The following is a 17,145-nucleotide window of genomic DNA, read 5'->3' as shown; positions in this document are numbered from 1 at the left end:
AATTGCAAAAGACAGGCTAGCTAAGTAACTTCGCTATGGTAACTAAATCAGCATTGGCTGCGAGCTAACGTTAGCCAGCTAGCTAGCTAACTTAATCCATTGCCATTGGGGCCTGTTGCAAAAATAGCATGCTATGGTTAGCTAACGTTAGCATTAAACTGTATACTCCAGTTTACGAAGGAGTCAGAGTTCAAAAGAATAGAGAAGTTACATGAAAATATTTATTATAAGTGCCGTCCAAAAATGGGTAAATAGTCGTGATAACATAAATAGCAAATTGGCAAAGTACTGTGGTTTTGCTCTGCTGCCCTGTAGGGGAAAAAAGAGTCCCTTCTAGTTACCCCGACAACGTCGTCGGAAAGGGTGGGAGGAGTTACGGAAACTACCGATTGTAAATCGGTGTGTTATGGCATGTGGCTCACAACACAACCTTTCATTTTTACAGGGTCGCTTACAGCTCCGTAAATAAAGCGACATTGAATACAGAAATAGCTCTCTACTTCAAGTTAATACATATTCCCAGAACCTGTTAATTTGATTACGTCCATTAGATGCAACATGAACGGTTACTGATTGTATTTTTCTGATAGACAAAGGTACACAATGTCATTCTCATCAAGAGGGCAAGGATTTGTAGGTGTTTGACATCTCTCCATGGCCCTGAAACAGAAAGGAGCCAGGAACAATTTACTGAATAGCCTGGTCTCAGATCCGTTGTGTGCATTCCCAGCTCCTTGACACATTCATTGTCACAGCAAACATGAGAACAAAAGCAGAGTGGCTCCCAGGCTACTGGTTTCTCTCTCTTTATATATATATTTGTATTTTATTATGGAGGATTCTGCGGTTTCAGGCAGCTGAAATTAATCTCCCAAATAATCACTTGTTGAGGTACACACAAGTCCTCATGCGTGTTGGATGCATGTTGTACACGTGTAAGAAAACACCTATAGTACAGAGGGATGTTCCTGGTCAGGAAAAATACATCCTCCACAAACATTTTAATACATGTAATTTATTTTTGTCTAATGACATCCTCCTTTCCAGTCTTGGTATGTTTCAACTGCTTAATGAAATCATTTGTGTGTGTGTGTGTCTGCAAGTATACACTGAGTGTACAAAACATTAGGAACACCTACTCAATCCAGATGAAAGCTATGGTCCCTTACATGTGATTGACATCCAGTATCTATGAAGCCCTTTTTTACATCAGCCGATGTCACAAAGTGCTACACAGAAACACAGCCTAAAACCCCAAACAATGCAGTGTATGTGTAGCACTGTTCCACACTCCTCCTTCACATAAACATACTTCTTTCCTTTGGCATGCATTTATTCATTTCAGGATATGGTGGGGCTGCAGCGCCTGTAGCTCTAGCTTAAAGGACATCCTTCAGTGTCCAGGATCCGCCACATCCTCGGGCTTTCTGCCAGCCAGTTCCTGTTGGCAAGCATAATTTGTACTCATGTCACAATCAGTGTCCTAAAGCAGTCACTACCAATACACCGGCTGTTTGTTGCCTTTTGTACATCAGAGGGATAGGACTTCAAGGTCCACTGTGTATCATCATGTTGTGATCATGACTGCAGGACCAGTGCAGCAGGGTTCATTTCAGTCTTCAGACTCTTCTCCAGCAGCACCAGGCTCTGCACGGCCAGGTTCCTGCAGTCTGTATCAGGGTCCCCTTCAGCTACGTCTGTCAACAGCACAACAGGTGGACCATGAGTATCATTATTACGGTAAACAGGTAGAAATTAACCATAAAGAACAATGAGGCTGTTCAGGCAATAAAACAAGCATGTATTTTTTTAAATGCAAGGCTTTTTAAAAATGCAACACAGTTGATTCACATTGAAAACCCAAGCATTCATGATTCTGTAACATTCATGTGTCTTCTGGACTATTGGTAATTCCCTTGGGAGAATTTACATTTCCATTGATGAGTGAATGGCGTCACAGACAGTCTGCACAGGACAGGATATCCTGGATTCCCTCCATTTCCCAGCAATACTCACCCCAGCTGTGTGTGTGTGTGTTCTCAGATTCACACACACTGAGCAGCTGTATGAACATCTGGACTATGCTATTTTTAACCACATTCTTCTGGTCATCCCTAAATACACATAACCCAAGGTCAGCCCTGAATGATGTCATCAAAGGCGTGTAAAACTTACAGCGCTAATGTGACAATGGTAGGCTTAGGGTCAGAAATACCCTGAAAACAATGCAATTTTCAGTTCTTCAACAAAATCATTATATTTGAGAAGTGGGACTGCAGTGTGGCGACAGCAAAGGAGTCGTACTACTTTGAACTGATGTGCGGGGAGCTTTTTAGCGCCAGTGGCAGGTTAAGCATCACCCAAGTGGGTGCTGCCCATTAGTAGGAGTGCGCAAACCTAATCCAGTGTGGATGCAGAGAAGCTGAGGAGGACTGAGGATGAAAGCAAGTTGACACGACTCGGGCTGGTACACGAGCTAACCAGACCATTATACCAAACCAAATTGTTTTCGTCACATTAGCCGAATACAACATATATATTACAACATGCATATTATTAGTAGACTTGGATAGAAAACAAAATTTTTTCAAAAGATTTTATTTTTAGGTCACTCTTTTCAATGAGTTTTCATTGGGAATCCAGATTTCTAAGGGACCTTCTTGCAGTTCCTATCGCTTCCACTGGATGTCAACAGTCTTTAGAAATTGGTTGAGGTTATTCCTTTGTGTAATGAAGATGTACGGCCATCTTGAACGAGGGTCACTTGAAGTGTACTGTTAGATAGAGGCGCGTGACCAGAAATGTAGCTATAGTTTGTTTTCCTTCTGTATTGAACACAGTTCACACCGTCTTCAATTTTATTGATTATTTACATTAAAAAATACCTAAAGTTGTATTACAAAAGTAGTTTGAAATGTTTTGACAAAGTTTACAGGTAACTTTTGAGATATTTTGTAGTCACGTTGAGCAACCGGTGTTTTTCTGGATCAAACGCGCCAAATAAATGGACATTTTGGATATATATCGACGGAATTAATCAAACAAAAAGGACCATTTGTGATGATTATGAGACATTGGAGTGCCAACAAAAGAAGCTGTAAGGCATGAATTATATTTTTATTTCTGCGTTTTGTGTCGCGCCTGCAGGGTTGAAATATGGTTTCTCTCTTTGTTTACGGAGGTGCTATCCTCAGATAATAGCATCGTTTGCTTTCGCCGAAAAGCCTTTTTGAAATCTGACATGTTGGCTGGATTCACAACAAGTGTAGCTTTAATTTGCGATCTTGCATGTGTGATTGTTATAGTAATTTATTTGAATTTGGCGCTCTGCATTTTCTCTGCCTATCCCAGAGAGGTTAATTAACCAACAATGCAGTTACAAAAAAAAGTGGAGTAAAAACTAGATGAGTAAAAAATGAAAATAACATAATTAAAGAGCAGCAGTAAAATAACAGTAGCGAGGCAATATACAGGGGGTACCGGAAGAGAGGCAACGTGCAAGGGCACAGGTTAGTCGAAGTAATATGAACAAGTAAACTCAGCAAAAAAAGAAAAGTCCCCTTTTCAGGACCCTGTCTTTCAAAGATAATTTATAAAAATCCAAATAACTTCACAGATCTTCATTGTAAAGGGGTTAAACAGTTTCCCATGCTTGTTCAATGAACCATAAACAATTAATGAACATGCACCTGTGGAACGGTCGTTAAGACACTAACAGCTTACAAACGGTGGGCAATTAGGTCACGGTTATGAAAATTTAGGACACTAAAGAGGCCTTTCCACTGACTCTGAAAAACACCAAAAGAAAGATGCCCAGGGTCCCTGCTCATCTGCGTGAACGTGCCTTAGGCATGCTGCAAGGAGGCATGAGGACTGCAGATGTGGCCAGGGCAATAAATTGCGATGTCTGTACTGAGACGCCTAAGACAGCGCTACAGGGAGACAGGACGGACAGCTGATCATCCTCGCTGTGGCAGACCACCTGCACAGGATTGGTACATCCGAACGTCACACTTGCGGGACAGGTACTGGATGGCAACAACAACTGCCTGAGTTACACCAGGAACGCACAATCCCTCCATCAGTGCTCAGACTGTAGGCTGAGAGAGGCTTAACTGAGGGCTTGTAGGCCTGTTGTAAGGCAGGTCCTCACCAGACATCACCAGCACAAACCCACCGTCGCAGGACCAGACAGGACGCAGTTGTCTCACCAGGGGTGATGGTCGGATTCGCGTTTACCGTCGAAGGAATGAGCATTACACAGAGGCCAAAACTTTGTGAAACACAAGATATTAGAGTTTTTAATGTCCCATTGGTAGGATATTAGTGATCGTAGTTTGTCTTTTTTGTTATCCAATGATTGTACGTTGACTAATAGTACTGATGTTTAGAGGCAGATTACCCACTCATCCTTAAAAAGGCACCCGACATCTCTTTCTCATGCGAATCACGGGATTTGGGCCTTGTCGGGTGTCTGAAGTAAATCCTTCGCGTATGACTCGTTACAGAAAAAATCTTCCAATACGAGATGAGTAATCGATGTCCTGATATCTAGAAGCTCTTTTCGGTCATGAGACAACGGCAGTAACATTATGTACCAAATAACTTGCAAAAAAACACAATAGAACAATTGGTTAGGAGACCGCAAAATGGCAGCCATCTCCTTCGGCGCCATTATCCAGCGGCCAAGTGAATTTTCAAAGTTGTTTATGTTCTGTGTACTGCAATTCAGCTTTAGCTGCCAAGTACAGCCTACATGTAATCATAATAAACTACTACTAATGTCAAACTCTACTCCCTGAATTCACTGGGTGAGACAACTCTGTCAAGTATGTTGAGATAAAGTAGTCTGGTCTCTACTCTTGTATATAGTAACATAAGTGATACTTTATTGTTCTGCCCTGTATTCTCACCTGCCAGCCATGCTCTGGTCTCAAACAGCTGATCACTGAGCTCCACCAGCAAACTCTGACTGGGCATGCTCAGAAAGATGGAGCAGACAGCAAATAGGACTCCTCGCCGCACCATCCTATGTTGGAAATACAGAGGTTGGGTAAGCCATAGACCAGTTGGACAAAAGACCTTCCTTCCTACCCACACTCAAACAGTTTCCTATTTATGACGCGTGTATAGATATACTCACTGGTCAACGTGGTAGCGTACGGCCCAGACAAAATCCAACAGAGCTCTGCCCATCTGAGTGGCCACCTGCAAAACACCAGACAACCCATTCAATCACATAGTCAAGTCACAGCAATGGGGATATTTTCTGGAGGTGACATTATGCTATGCAGTAGCGAATAATGAACATGTTTTAGACACTTAACTCAGTCAAATACTAGCCTAGTCAAAGCAAGGGAGACATTTTATGAGGTGACACCAGAAGAAATCAAGTTGTAGCCTACCGGAGCATTGACTGCTAGGTGCATGAGGAGTCCCAGCGTGTGGATCAGTCTCCCCAGAACCAGGTGGTCACCGCCCAGCAGGTCAAAGGTCACCTGAGGCCTAGGAGTCAAGGAGAAATGTTAGTATTGGAACAACAATGTTGTTCACTTGCATACAAGAACTCAAATACAATTGTGTAGCACAAAAGGTGTGACACAAATAAACTGTGCTTCAAATGAAGAATACTGTGTCACACGCACACTCTTTCACATTGCCTCACACTCATTTGCTAGGGACCCATACACATACAGTGGGGCAATAAAGTATTTAGTCAGCCACCAAAAGTTATCCCACTTAAAAAGATGAGGCCTGTAATTTATCATAGGTACACTTCAACTATAACAGACAAAATGAGAAAAAAATATCCAGAAAAATCACATTGTAGGATTTTTAATGAATTTATTTGCAAATTATGGTGGAAAATAATTATTTGGTCACCTACAAACAAGCAAGATTTCTGGCTCTCACAGACCTTCTTTAAGAGGCTCCTCTGTCCTCCACTCATTACCTGTATTAATGGCACCTGTTTGAACTTGTTATCAGTATAAAAGACACCTGTCCACAACCTCAAACAGTCACACTCCAAACTCCACTATGGCCAAGACCAAAGAGCTGTCAAAAGACACCAGAAACAAAATTGTAGACCTGCACCAGGCTGGGAAGACTGAATCTGCAATAGGTAAGCAGCTGGGTTTGAAGAAATCAACTGTGGGAGCAATTATTAGGAAATGGAAGACATACAAGACCACTGATAATCTCCCTCGATCTGGGGCTCCACGCAAGATCTCACCCCGTGGGGTCAAAATGATCACAAGAACAGTGAGCAAAAATCCCAGAATGACCTTCAGAGAGCTGGGACCAAAGTAACAAAGCCTACCATCAGTAACACACTACACCGCCAGGGACTCAAATCCTGCAGTGCCAGACGTGTCCCCCTGCTTAAGCCAGTACATGTCCAGGCCCGTCTGAAGTTTGCTAGAGAGCATTTGGATGATCCAGAAGAAGATTGGGAGAATGTCATATGGTCAGATGAAACCAAAATATAACTTTTTGGTAAAAACTCAACTCGTCGTATTTGACGGACACCGTGGCTGAGTCTTTCAGCATGACAATGATCCCAAACACACCGCCCGGGCAACGAAGGAGTGGCTTCATAAAAAGCATTTCAAGGTCCTGGAGTGGCCTAGCCAGTCTCCAGATCTCAACCCCATAGAAAATCTTTGGAGGGAGTTGAAAGTCCGTGTTGCCCAGCAACAGCCCCAAAACATCACTGCTCTAGAGGAGATCTGCATGGAGGAATGGGCCAAAATACCAGCAACAGTGTGTGAAAACCTTGTGAAGACTTACAGAAAACATTTGACCTATGTCATTGCCAACAAAGGGTATATAACAAAGTATTGAGATAAACTTTTGTTATTGACCAAATACTTATTTTCCACCATAATTTGCAAATAAATTCATAAAAAAATCCTACAATGTGATTTTCTGGATTTTTTCTTCTCATTTTTTCTGTCATAGTTGAAGTGTACCTATGATGAAAATTACAGGCCTCTCATCTGTTTAAGTGGGAGAACTTGCACAATTGGTGGCTGACTAAATACTTTTTTGCCCCACTGTACATTCCAACACATTACCTGTCATAGTTTCTGAGCAGAGGGAAGAAGAAGTGGCCAGCAACAGGGGCATAACGGTTTGGGGTGGGCTTGGCTGGGGGGTGAGTGACGCCCTGAAATGAGGGCAGAACAAAACCCATCTTAACATTGATCAGGAATCAGATTTAGCTACTGTATGGTTAGAGTCTTAATTCCAGTATTATTTAAAAGGCAAAGAAATAACTTTATTGAAACTGTTGTGCAGCCTACCTTACTGAGCCGCTTGGTCTTACTCTGAATCCGCCTCTCCACCACTTGTCGCCAGTGTATGGGGTCATCGCCGGGGTAAAGGGGTGTATTCATGGTAACCCGCTGAATGGCCTTGGATGGACCTCCTTTGTCAGTGATTGGTTGAGAGAGCTCCTGCGCAGACAAAATGAGGACCTGACACAGGGGAGATAAGTAAATGGTTATGAAGCCTTTGTAAAAGCCATTCTACATTCACAGAAGATACTAGGGAGGAACAGTGTTCTCTTCACCTCTAAAATATCCAGCCGTTGTCGTATACTGTAATTCATGGAGTAGAACTCTGTGGTCAGATACTCAGTCACCTGTGAATGAAACAGATGAGAATTAAAAAGGACATGGTCTATTTAGCAGTGAATATTGATCATACAAAACATTAGGAACACGTTCCTGATATTGAGCTGCACCCCCTTTTGCCTCAGAACAGCCTCAACTCAAAGGTGTCGAAAACGTTCCACAGGGATGCTGGACTCCATTGCTTCCCACAGTTGGCTGTCCAGATGGCTGGATGTCATTTGGGTGGTGGACCATTCTTGATACAAACGGGAAACTGTTGAGTGTGAAAAACCCTGCAGCGTTGCAGTTCTTGACACACGCCTGGCACCTACTACCATACCCCATTCAAAGCCACATAAATAGTTTGTCTTACCCATTCACCCTCTGAATGGCACACACACAATCCATGTCTCAATTGTTTCAAAAATCCTTCTTTAACCTGTCTCCTCCCCTTCATCTACACTGATTGAAGTGGATTTAACAAGTGACATCAATAAGGGATTATAGCTTTGCCTGGATTCATCTGGTCAGTCTATGTCATTGAAATAGCAGGTGTTCCTAATGTTTTGTACACTCAGTGTATGAAACTAAACCATAATATAAAAAGGTAGATGGTTAAGATTAAGGTGAAATATCTTACGGGGACAGAGTCGGTGACAGTGAGGGCCACCATAGCAGCCTGCCTGAGACTCAGGAAACCCACAGTGTTGTACCTGTCCTCCATGTGCAGCAGCACCTTGCTCAGTTCAACACTGACCTGAGGAGCGACAAACATTAAGGGATCGACTATAACAAGGGAACTATATGCTTATCATTTTAATGTAGTAAACAGTGTGTGACCTCTCACCTCTCGAGCTGTAGAAGTGTTCTTCCTCACCAAGCCCTCAATGGCTCTCAGACTGAGATCCACCCTCACTGGGTCCTCAGATGAGAGGAAGGCTGGGGAGAGATGGATGGAAGGATGAACGATCCAATCATTTAACAAGTTAGTAAAATAAAGAGAGCATTGGTAAGCTTAAATGGGAAAGGGAGACACCTAGTCAGTTGCACAACTGAAAAAAAGAGCCTGGCTGATTTTCTTTTGTGGCTGGCAGCCAGTGAATTCTATGAGTTACGTACATCTGAATGAGTCAACAGGCGTGGCGGACCTGGCACAGCTCCTGGTATATGTCCGTTACATTTATGGGGAGGTCAAGACCAATGTATCGCGTAAATTGCAACCTCTCCTATATACAATAAGTGGTGGATTCTTAAATTTCGCTGGCAAAGCTACGTCCGATGATAAAACATGCCAGAGTTTCTCGACAGCATCTCCCACTTTTCGCAAGTGCAAAGTATATGTGGTGGTGAACACGACTGTTCTTTAGCTCTAGTGGGTATTTTTGTAGCAGTTCATCTCGTGTTTTCACACAGTGTGTAGCCTCTTCTTAGAAACATATTGCGCATCTCCGCTGCTTTTTCTAGATAGTCCTCTGTGCAGTGGCATATACGGCGCAGTCTGAAAAACTGGCTTCTTGGAAGTTTGAATGCATTAAAACGACACTTGTCTTCCCAATTTTCCCCAAATCATCTGAATCAGAGTGGTGCGGAGGGCTGCCTTAATCGATGTCCAGGCGCATTTGTTGTTGGGCATTAACTACATTGCTCAATGGCAGAACAGCAGATGATTCGAACCAGCAACCTTTCGGTTACTGGCACAACGCTCTTAACCTCTAGGCTACCTACCCCCATCTCTGCTTACTTGTCAAGCATAACTTTTTGTGGAAGGCACGACACTGCGTGCAAACCCCCCTGCATAGTCACCGTCGTCGTACAGTATATCGAGTTTCCTTGTAGGCCTATTTGGCGGGGAAACTGAAGCAAGCTGTAGCCCATTGCCTGTTTCTATTTGAGTCTGTCAAAAAAATTTGAAACTGTGTCTATTCGGATCTAGTAAAAGGCCGACATTTGATGGTTTCAAATAAGAAAATACTATTTGTCACATGACAAAAAAAAAAAAGGAAACATTGTGATTTTAGAGACACAAAGTAACAACAGCCTCTATGATGAAAGGGATCAGAGTCAATCAGTTACTGGGGCTCTTACCATCATCATGATTTACAGCAATCAAAGTCACCAAATCACTTTGTTTATAAGCCCACTAGGCTTCTCATTTGTTATCATTAAAATGTCCTGAATAACAGAAAGGAAATACCTTGGGTGTTCCGTGCAATAGCCTAGGCCAGGTATTCCCAAACTGGAGTAGCAATGCCGATGAGGGTACGCCAAATAAAAATGTGATTCACATAAAAAAAAATTCTCATACATTTGGGTGAGTTTTTCCCCCCCTCGCCCGAGTAGCCACAAAGACACATACCAGCTATACCAGCAGTACTACACCTTCACCTGTCAACGACACGTTGTTCTGCTTCCACGAGCACATCCAATGCTAGCATCAGTAATTCTACATGTTGTTAGCCCAGCTAACATGGACACTGACAGCTGTGAATCTGATGCAGCCGAAGAGCTACTACCCCCTTACCCGGGAAAGCGCCGAACAGACATCGAAGAGGCACAAATATATTTTTATTTAACTCGGCGAGTCAGTTTAGAACAAATTCGTATTTACAATGTTCAGCTTGGGGATTCAATCCCCTAACCTCGGTTACAGAAACAGATACCATTAATAAGAAGAAGGGGCTAGATGAGATTTATATGCTGAGCTACCGAGTGGCAAGCCCCATACTATTTTGGAAGACTTAATTCTTCCTGCTGCCACGGATATGGCTGGTACAATGCTGGGGGAAAAAATACAAAACTATACAGACAATGACTTCATCAAACAACACTGTTTCACAACGCATCAGTGACATGGCAGGAGATGTTTTGAAAGATTTACTGCTTCGTATTCAAGCCAGTGAATTCTATGAGTTACAGCTGAATGAGTCAGACGTGGCGGACCTGGCACAGCTCCTGGTATATGTCCATTACGTTTATGGGAGGTCAATTAGGAAGACATCCTCTTCTGGAAACTAGGACAACAGGAGAGGATATTTTTAAAGTACTGGACAGCTTTGTGACATCAAATAGACTTTGGTGGTCAACATGTGTTGGTATCTGTACTGATGGCGCAAAAGCCATGACAGGGAGACATAGTGGAGTGGTAATGAACTCTCGTGTAACACTTTTACAACATACAGAAGTGCACTGGTTATCAAGGGGCAAAGTTTTTTTTTTTAATTGAGAGACTAGCTTAAAGTTCTTTACTGACCATCATTTTCACACGACTGGCCTATCTGGGTGATGTTTTTTCTCGCCTGAATGATCTGAATCTAGGATTACAGGGACTCTACACAACTATAATGTGCGGGACAAAATTGAGGCTATGATTAAGAAGTTGGAGCTCTTCTCTGTCTGCATTTACAAGGACAACACACAGGTCTTTACATCATTGTATTATTTTTTGTGTGCAAATGAACTCAAGCTTTCAGACAATGTCAAATGTGATATAGCGAAGCACCTGAGTGAGCTGGGTGCACAATTATGCAAGTACTTTCCCGAAACGGACGACACAAACAACTGGATTCGTTCTCTTTTTCATTCCCTGCCTCCAGTCCACTTACCGATATCTGAACAAGAGAGCCTCATCGAAATTGCAACAAGCAGTTCTGTGAAAATGTAATTTAATCAGAAGCCTGCCAGATCTCTGGATTGGGCTGTGCTCACGAGTATCCTGCCTTGGCAAATCGCACTGTTAAGACACAGATACCCTTTGCAACCACGTACCTATGTGAGAGTGGATTTTCAGCCCTCACTAGCATGAAAACTAAATAAAGGGACAGACTCTCCAAAACAACCCAACATTGCAGAGTTATGTGGTGAATTTTCGATTAACAAATAAAGTTTTATATGTAAGATGGCTAAATAAAAGAGCAAAATTATTGATTATTATATTATTATTTGTGCCCTGGTCATATAAGAGCTATTTGTCACTTCCCACAAGCCAGGTTGTGACAAAAACTCACTCATTCTTATGTTTAATAAATGTATTGAATAGTGTGTGTGGCAGGCTTACAATGATGGCAAAAAACAACATTTCAGAGTGCGCTGACCATGGTGCTAGAGGGGGTACGCAGCTGGTGCTAGAAGGGTATAGGACTATAAAAAAAAAAAAAGTTTGGGAACCACTGGCCTAGGCTATCCTACACAATTGCGCACAGCAGCCTAGACTCTGTGTCCAATTCGACACACAGAAACATGAAAACATTAACACGTTACATTAATGCTTTCTCTGTTAAATCTTGTAGACACGGCTGTAAATCCAGCAGAAAATAGCAGACAATCAACATAAATGAAGGGGTATTGGATTGGATCCAACTGACTTCACTGGCGCAATGAACAAGATATCAAAATATTCTAACAAACACTGTTTTTCCGCACAGGCTGTTTTTTCATGGCATGCTATATAGGCTGTTTGTCACTTGACTGTCATTCAGAAAAACATTTCCTGGATCAGCTGATGATGGTCAACAATATCACTAGGCCTAACTAAACAATTGGATACCAAATGTGCACCCAACAAGTAGGTCTATTAGCCTACGCATAGCCTATTGAAGAATCGCGCAAGTTAGGCGATGGCCTATAATGGGTCTCCTATTCAGATGATAACATTCACCCCTAGCCTACTGGTTAATCAGCTCACAGTCATCTGGACACTCTCCGACGTGCAGTAGAGTAATATTTCCCTCTTTTTCATATCTAAAAAATGCAACTCGTAGACTTTACACAGGCTACTGGTACCGATCACTATAGCCTAATACTTATTACAAGGTTGAAATAAAATGTATTTATATGTGCACATTTTTATTAATTTATTAATGCATTAGTAGGCTTATTGATTACATTTTTCAAGTTATTCCCCCAAACTTGTTTTATTTATTTAGTCTAAAATGAAGGCAACGAATGCAGGGCATTTTTCTTAATCTTATATTATATTCTGCCCATATAAACAAAGATAATTTTAGAGCATAAATTAACCTACCTACCTACCTACATATATATGATAGGTTTAAATGAGTTAACCCACGGAAGACATATGAAAGCCTTCACAAGTTTCTCCACGGAGCCCTCAACGCAATGCGATCCCAGCCAGTTGCGCACACGTGGGCGAGGACGAAAGACAAAGGAGTTTGCTTCTGCTGCAGCTTTTGCTGTAAAATGCAACACGTTGCTTCATCCATCTCCCACCCATGGAGAGACCTATATACTGTATCTTACCCTCCAGACAGTCTCGGAGGTAGCGAGGTGGGGCAGCTTGGCTCATCTCCTGGTCAGCTGACATGTCATAGGGGGTGAGCTCATCATCACTGGTTCAAACACACACAGGACAGGGTCATAGAGCCTAATCGATACAACACTACAAAACCATGCCTTCTTAACTGTCCATGGGAAGATTGTAGTGATTTTAATTAAATATAAAACTTCAGTCTCATACAGAATTATGTTAATACATGTAGTGTATAACAAGTGGTATTACAGAGTGTTATGGGTTTGATTATGATAATACTATCTCTTACCTATCCAGCTCGGAGTCAGCTCCTGATTTCTGAGCCACGGAAGCAGCCTGGGATGGTACTGCCTGAGAGGGTACAGTCTTCCCTTTGATGTCTTGAGGAAGATCCAATCTGTCATCAAGCGGCTCTGTTTCTTCCTCAGACAGTGGAGTCATCAGTGAGAGCAGCTCCTCGGTCTCCTCATCATGCTCATACTGAGCGGGAGAAACACAACAAATGAACACACACCCTTTCCGGAGTCCTACACAGGACTCATAACAAGACAGACAGCCTGACATCTCCTTTCTTTAAAGTGCAATGATCTGAAAGAACTGAACGGGTGAAAACAAATACCATAATGCTTTCTCCTATTTACTGTTCAGATCAGTATGAGCAGAGAAAAGAAAAATAGGGACAGTGAGCCACTTCAGACTATAGAGACGCACCCAAAGCCTTGGGAAAGGTGCCATACAATACTGTACTTCGAATTTGAGTTTGGCTCCATTGACATCCATGCGGGAGCTGAGACACTCCCCCACCACCATGCCCATGCGCCTCACACGGACTACACTGCTGTCCAGGTGGCTCTGCATCCCTCCCAACATGCACTGCAGCAGCTCTGACAGGGAGGAAGGAGAAAGGACAACAGGGTCGTGTTTGATTGGGCAGGAAAATGTTTTCTATTAAATGCCCAAATGAACATAACCCAGAGACAGACAGGACAGAAAGTAGTGTGAACACCTCTGACCGTGTTACATAATACTGTGGCGTAGTGTTCGGAGAGTTACCGGAGCGTAGCTCCTGTAGCTCTGCATCACTCAGTAGTCCCACACACAGCAGCAGAGCCCGGCTCACATAGAGCTGCTGCTCCAGAGGGGTGTGTCTGACTGCACTGGGGTTAGCCCAGGCCTGGCACAGCGACCGCAGCACCTGGACACAGTCAATAACATGATCATAAATACCCATATATCATCACAACAACATGTCTTATACGTTGTACACTCACCTGTATAAGTAGTGGCCTTCTCTCCCTGTCCTGAGCCAGGTAGCCTAGAAGAATGCTCAGCACACGAGTCTGGGAGAAAGTAAGTTAAACACTTCAGCTATAACAGAAGCTTTTTCAATTTCCAAAAATTATAGATTGACTAGACTCACCATGAGTTCACCGTCTCACCTCATATTTGTATTGGAGCAGCAGCAGTTTATGGGTGATGACAAACTGGGCCTTTTTGTTCTTCAACACCAGGTTCCCCATTATCCTGGACAGAGCATCAGGTCTAGGGGAAAAATAAGACTTATGTTACGAGAGAAAGGGGTAAATGCGGTGCAGTAAAAAGTATGTTTTTGACACCTTTTGATAACTTCTAGCTATCTCCCACCCCTCACCTGTTGACAGCCTGCACCATCCCAGTGAGCACGCTCTCCAGCCAGCGCTCTGGGACATTCTCCAGCAGCTTCCAGCACACCCTTTGCCACACCATGTCTGAAAGCGTGCAGGAGGAGAGGTGAGGGGCCAGCACCCCAAATACTAACGCTGCAGAGAGAAACACACAATTATGTAACATTTCTGATGATACAATGGGAAAGTGTTACAGTTGACAATCATCAATGCAGGAGGAACACAGCCTTGCTTACCACTGTGTCCCTGAACACAGGCCTTCCCCAGTGCCTGGGCCACAAAAGTCAGAGAGCAGTCTTTTCTATCTGGGAACAACAGTGTATTGACAGTGAGTTACACACATAATAAAATACATTTCCAATAAGACAGTTAAAGTTAAAACAGCCATAAATAGGCCCATAATCAGAAAGTACTGTCTTATATTAAAAAAGTACTATCTTCTGCATTATATAAAGTAGACAAACTGATGGATGGGCACACAAACCTCTCAGAGCCTGACAGGTTCTCTCTAGCACAGTGAGCATATCTCTGGCCAATAAGGGGTAGTACTGCTGGGGGAGGAAGAGGGTCTTGTTGTGGTGGTGCAGCTGGTTGGCAGTTAGGTCAGGCAGAGCCACCAGGCGGCTCAGCAGGGTCTCTCTGAGCTGGGGAGAGTCGGAGGGACCCGTCCCCTGACAGCGGGTCCACAGTAGGACTGTCAGACGACCACTCTGAAGGAACCGCTCTAGGATGCTGACTAAACGGTCCAGACCTGCACTGGGGCTGCTGGAGATAGATGATCATACACACCAAAACACACACACAAACAAGGAGAATCAGTCAGAGAAATGTACAAGATGAGTATATCATTACCACACAGGTCACCGGCAGCAAAGACACAGTTATTCACAATATCAAGTAGCCCATTATATTGACTATCAATGCATTGTAATGCATCAATGTCAATTTCCCTTCCTGTCTCACTGTCGCATGGAATGTGTAAACAGCCCAGATGCTCTGTTTAGACATTAACAATCCTCACTTATGGTTTTGGAAACCTTTGGAAATGTAATATCATCGAGTAACCTTTCAAAAGTTTGGGGTCACTTAGAAATTGAATTGTTTTTGAAAGAAAAATCACATTTTTTGTCCATTAAAATAGATTAGAAATACAGTGTAGACATTGTTAATGTTGTAAAAGACTGTTGTAGCTGGAAACGGTTGATTATTTATGGAATATCTACATAGGCATACAGAGGCCCATTATCAGCAACCATCACACCTGTGTTCCAATGGCACATTGTTAGCTAATCCAAGTTGATCATGGACATAGTTTTAACAAATCCCACACCGCCATATTTCCATGTAACAGCAACTTTCCAGCTTGTTTACGGAACAGAGGCAACCGCCTGTTCTTATTAGTTATCCAGTATCTCTGAACGCCTTTGTGTAACGGAAGAAGACAGAAAAGGGTAACTGAAAAATACTGTCAGCTGCAACCTGTTTAGAAGGTGTACAGTGCGTATATATTTTAGATTTGTAAAATTATTTCTCGATGATATTAAAGTTAACTTCCAAAGGATTCCAAAACCGACTTGCACTATTAAACGTTTAGACATATAGTGTTGGGATTGTTGTATACATTGGCCGCGCTGTGGTCCATGGTTCAAATGAGTATGGCCCTTTGGATTCTAGAAGACTAAGTATCCACTATTAACATCTTCAAACATTTCTCTCACCTCATTGAGCTGATACCATCCATCAGCACTAACAGAGTCTGGTCTGGAGGACCTCGGAGGAACAAACCATCCCACAATTCTGTGCACTGGGGAACGGTAAGAAGCTGGAGCCAATCAGCATTGATGTTACTGATGAGAAACTGTAGGGTACGGGTGTAGTGGGCTCGACTGAACTCTGCTCGCTGAGCTGATGTAATTGTACTCTGAGGCCCATCGTCCAGGTAACTGGTTAGTGTGTGTAGAGTTTTGGTCACCTCTTCCTTCTCTTTGGATGTAGTGAGAGTTCGGACGCATTGGCCCACTGAGAGTCGAACTTCAACATCTGGGGTTAGGGACGGCATCATTCTCCAGCACCTGTTGGAGACAAGATTCGTTTATATAGTTCGTGTTCTACCAATACTTTCAAATCACTGCTAGCTAGCTTCCTACCTAGGTAACGTTACATAAGAAATGCATAAATCTGTTAACAGCATCGTGAGATTTTATTTAGCTGGCTAACTACTGACAGCCTGATCCCTTAATTGCTATTATTGGACCAATTAACAACAGACGTCAATAGAAGAGGTCCTATGTTGGGATACTGATTATTAAAGACTATTAGGCACTCACCTGAATGTTTAGCTAACTAGCCAGTAGCCACCATTAGCCAGAATAAAAGGTTGTATTCCCACATCTCTGGTCTACTCACCGGGTGATAAACGACACATTTGAAACGGTTTCACGCTGTGAATTAAATTAATTGGACAAATACTGCAGCCCAAAACAAACTAAGGTTCAAACTGCTTTAAAAACAACCTATATTCTTCTAGCTAGTCTTAGCTACTTTTTCACCATACCAAATAAAAAACGCCTGCTGCGCAAAGTGAGTGCGCTAACAA

The 17,145-nt window shown here is 42.8% G+C and overlaps 1 protein-coding gene across 9 annotated transcripts; it reads right to left on the bottom strand.

Moving 5' to 3' along the window:
* Positions 1 to 210: 210 nt before the first annotated feature.
* telo2 (TEL2, telomere maintenance 2, homolog (S. cerevisiae)) lies at positions 211 to 17,145 on the bottom strand. Of its 9 annotated transcripts, none has more exons than XM_021575953.2 (20): positions 16,877 to 17,145; positions 16,268 to 16,621; positions 15,034 to 15,314; positions 14,786 to 14,854; positions 14,537 to 14,684; positions 14,325 to 14,427; positions 14,157 to 14,225; positions 13,939 to 14,080; positions 13,597 to 13,769; positions 13,175 to 13,365; positions 12,876 to 12,964; positions 8,467 to 8,558; positions 8,260 to 8,376; positions 7,577 to 7,648; positions 7,308 to 7,481; positions 7,080 to 7,171; positions 5,406 to 5,505; positions 5,144 to 5,208; positions 4,914 to 5,029; positions 211 to 1,697 (listed from the first exon to the last, which is right to left on the bottom strand). In XM_021575953.2, exons 2-20 carry the CDS (start codon positions 16,609 to 16,611, stop codon positions 1,579 to 1,581), a joined length of 2,556 nt encoding a protein of 851 aa, XP_021431628.1. In that variant the 5' UTR covers positions 16,612 to 16,621; positions 16,877 to 17,145; the 3' UTR covers positions 211 to 1,578. The 9 variants fall into 9 exon arrangements, with proteins under 9 accessions (XP_021431628.1, XP_021431631.1, XP_021431630.1 ...); XM_021575956.2 differs by having other exon boundaries at positions 13,633 to 13,769; XM_021575955.2 differs by having other exon boundaries at positions 15,034 to 15,311.

Source organism: Oncorhynchus mykiss, chromosome 20, assembly GCF_013265735.2.
Source record: "Oncorhynchus mykiss isolate Arlee chromosome 20, USDA_OmykA_1.1, whole genome shotgun sequence".
NCBI lineage: Eukaryota > Metazoa > Chordata > Actinopteri > Salmoniformes > Salmonidae > Oncorhynchus > Oncorhynchus mykiss.
Note: the sequence above shows the minus strand (reverse complement) of the source record. Positions and strands in the feature narration are given on the sequence as shown.

Coding starts and splice junctions, on each gene's coding strand:
- telo2 (XM_021575953.2), bottom strand. CDS start 16,611: ATGATGCCGTCCCTAACCCCAGATGTTGAAGTTCGACTCTCAGTGGGC. Junction 14,428..14,536: donor ATGGTGCAGGCTGTCAACAG/GTGAGGGGTGGG, acceptor TTTTTCCCCTAG/ACCTGATGCTCTGTCCAGGA. Junction 5,209..5,405: donor ACCTAGCAGTCAATGCTCCG/GTAGGCTACAAC, acceptor GGTGTTTTGCAG/GTGGCCACTCAGATGGGCAG.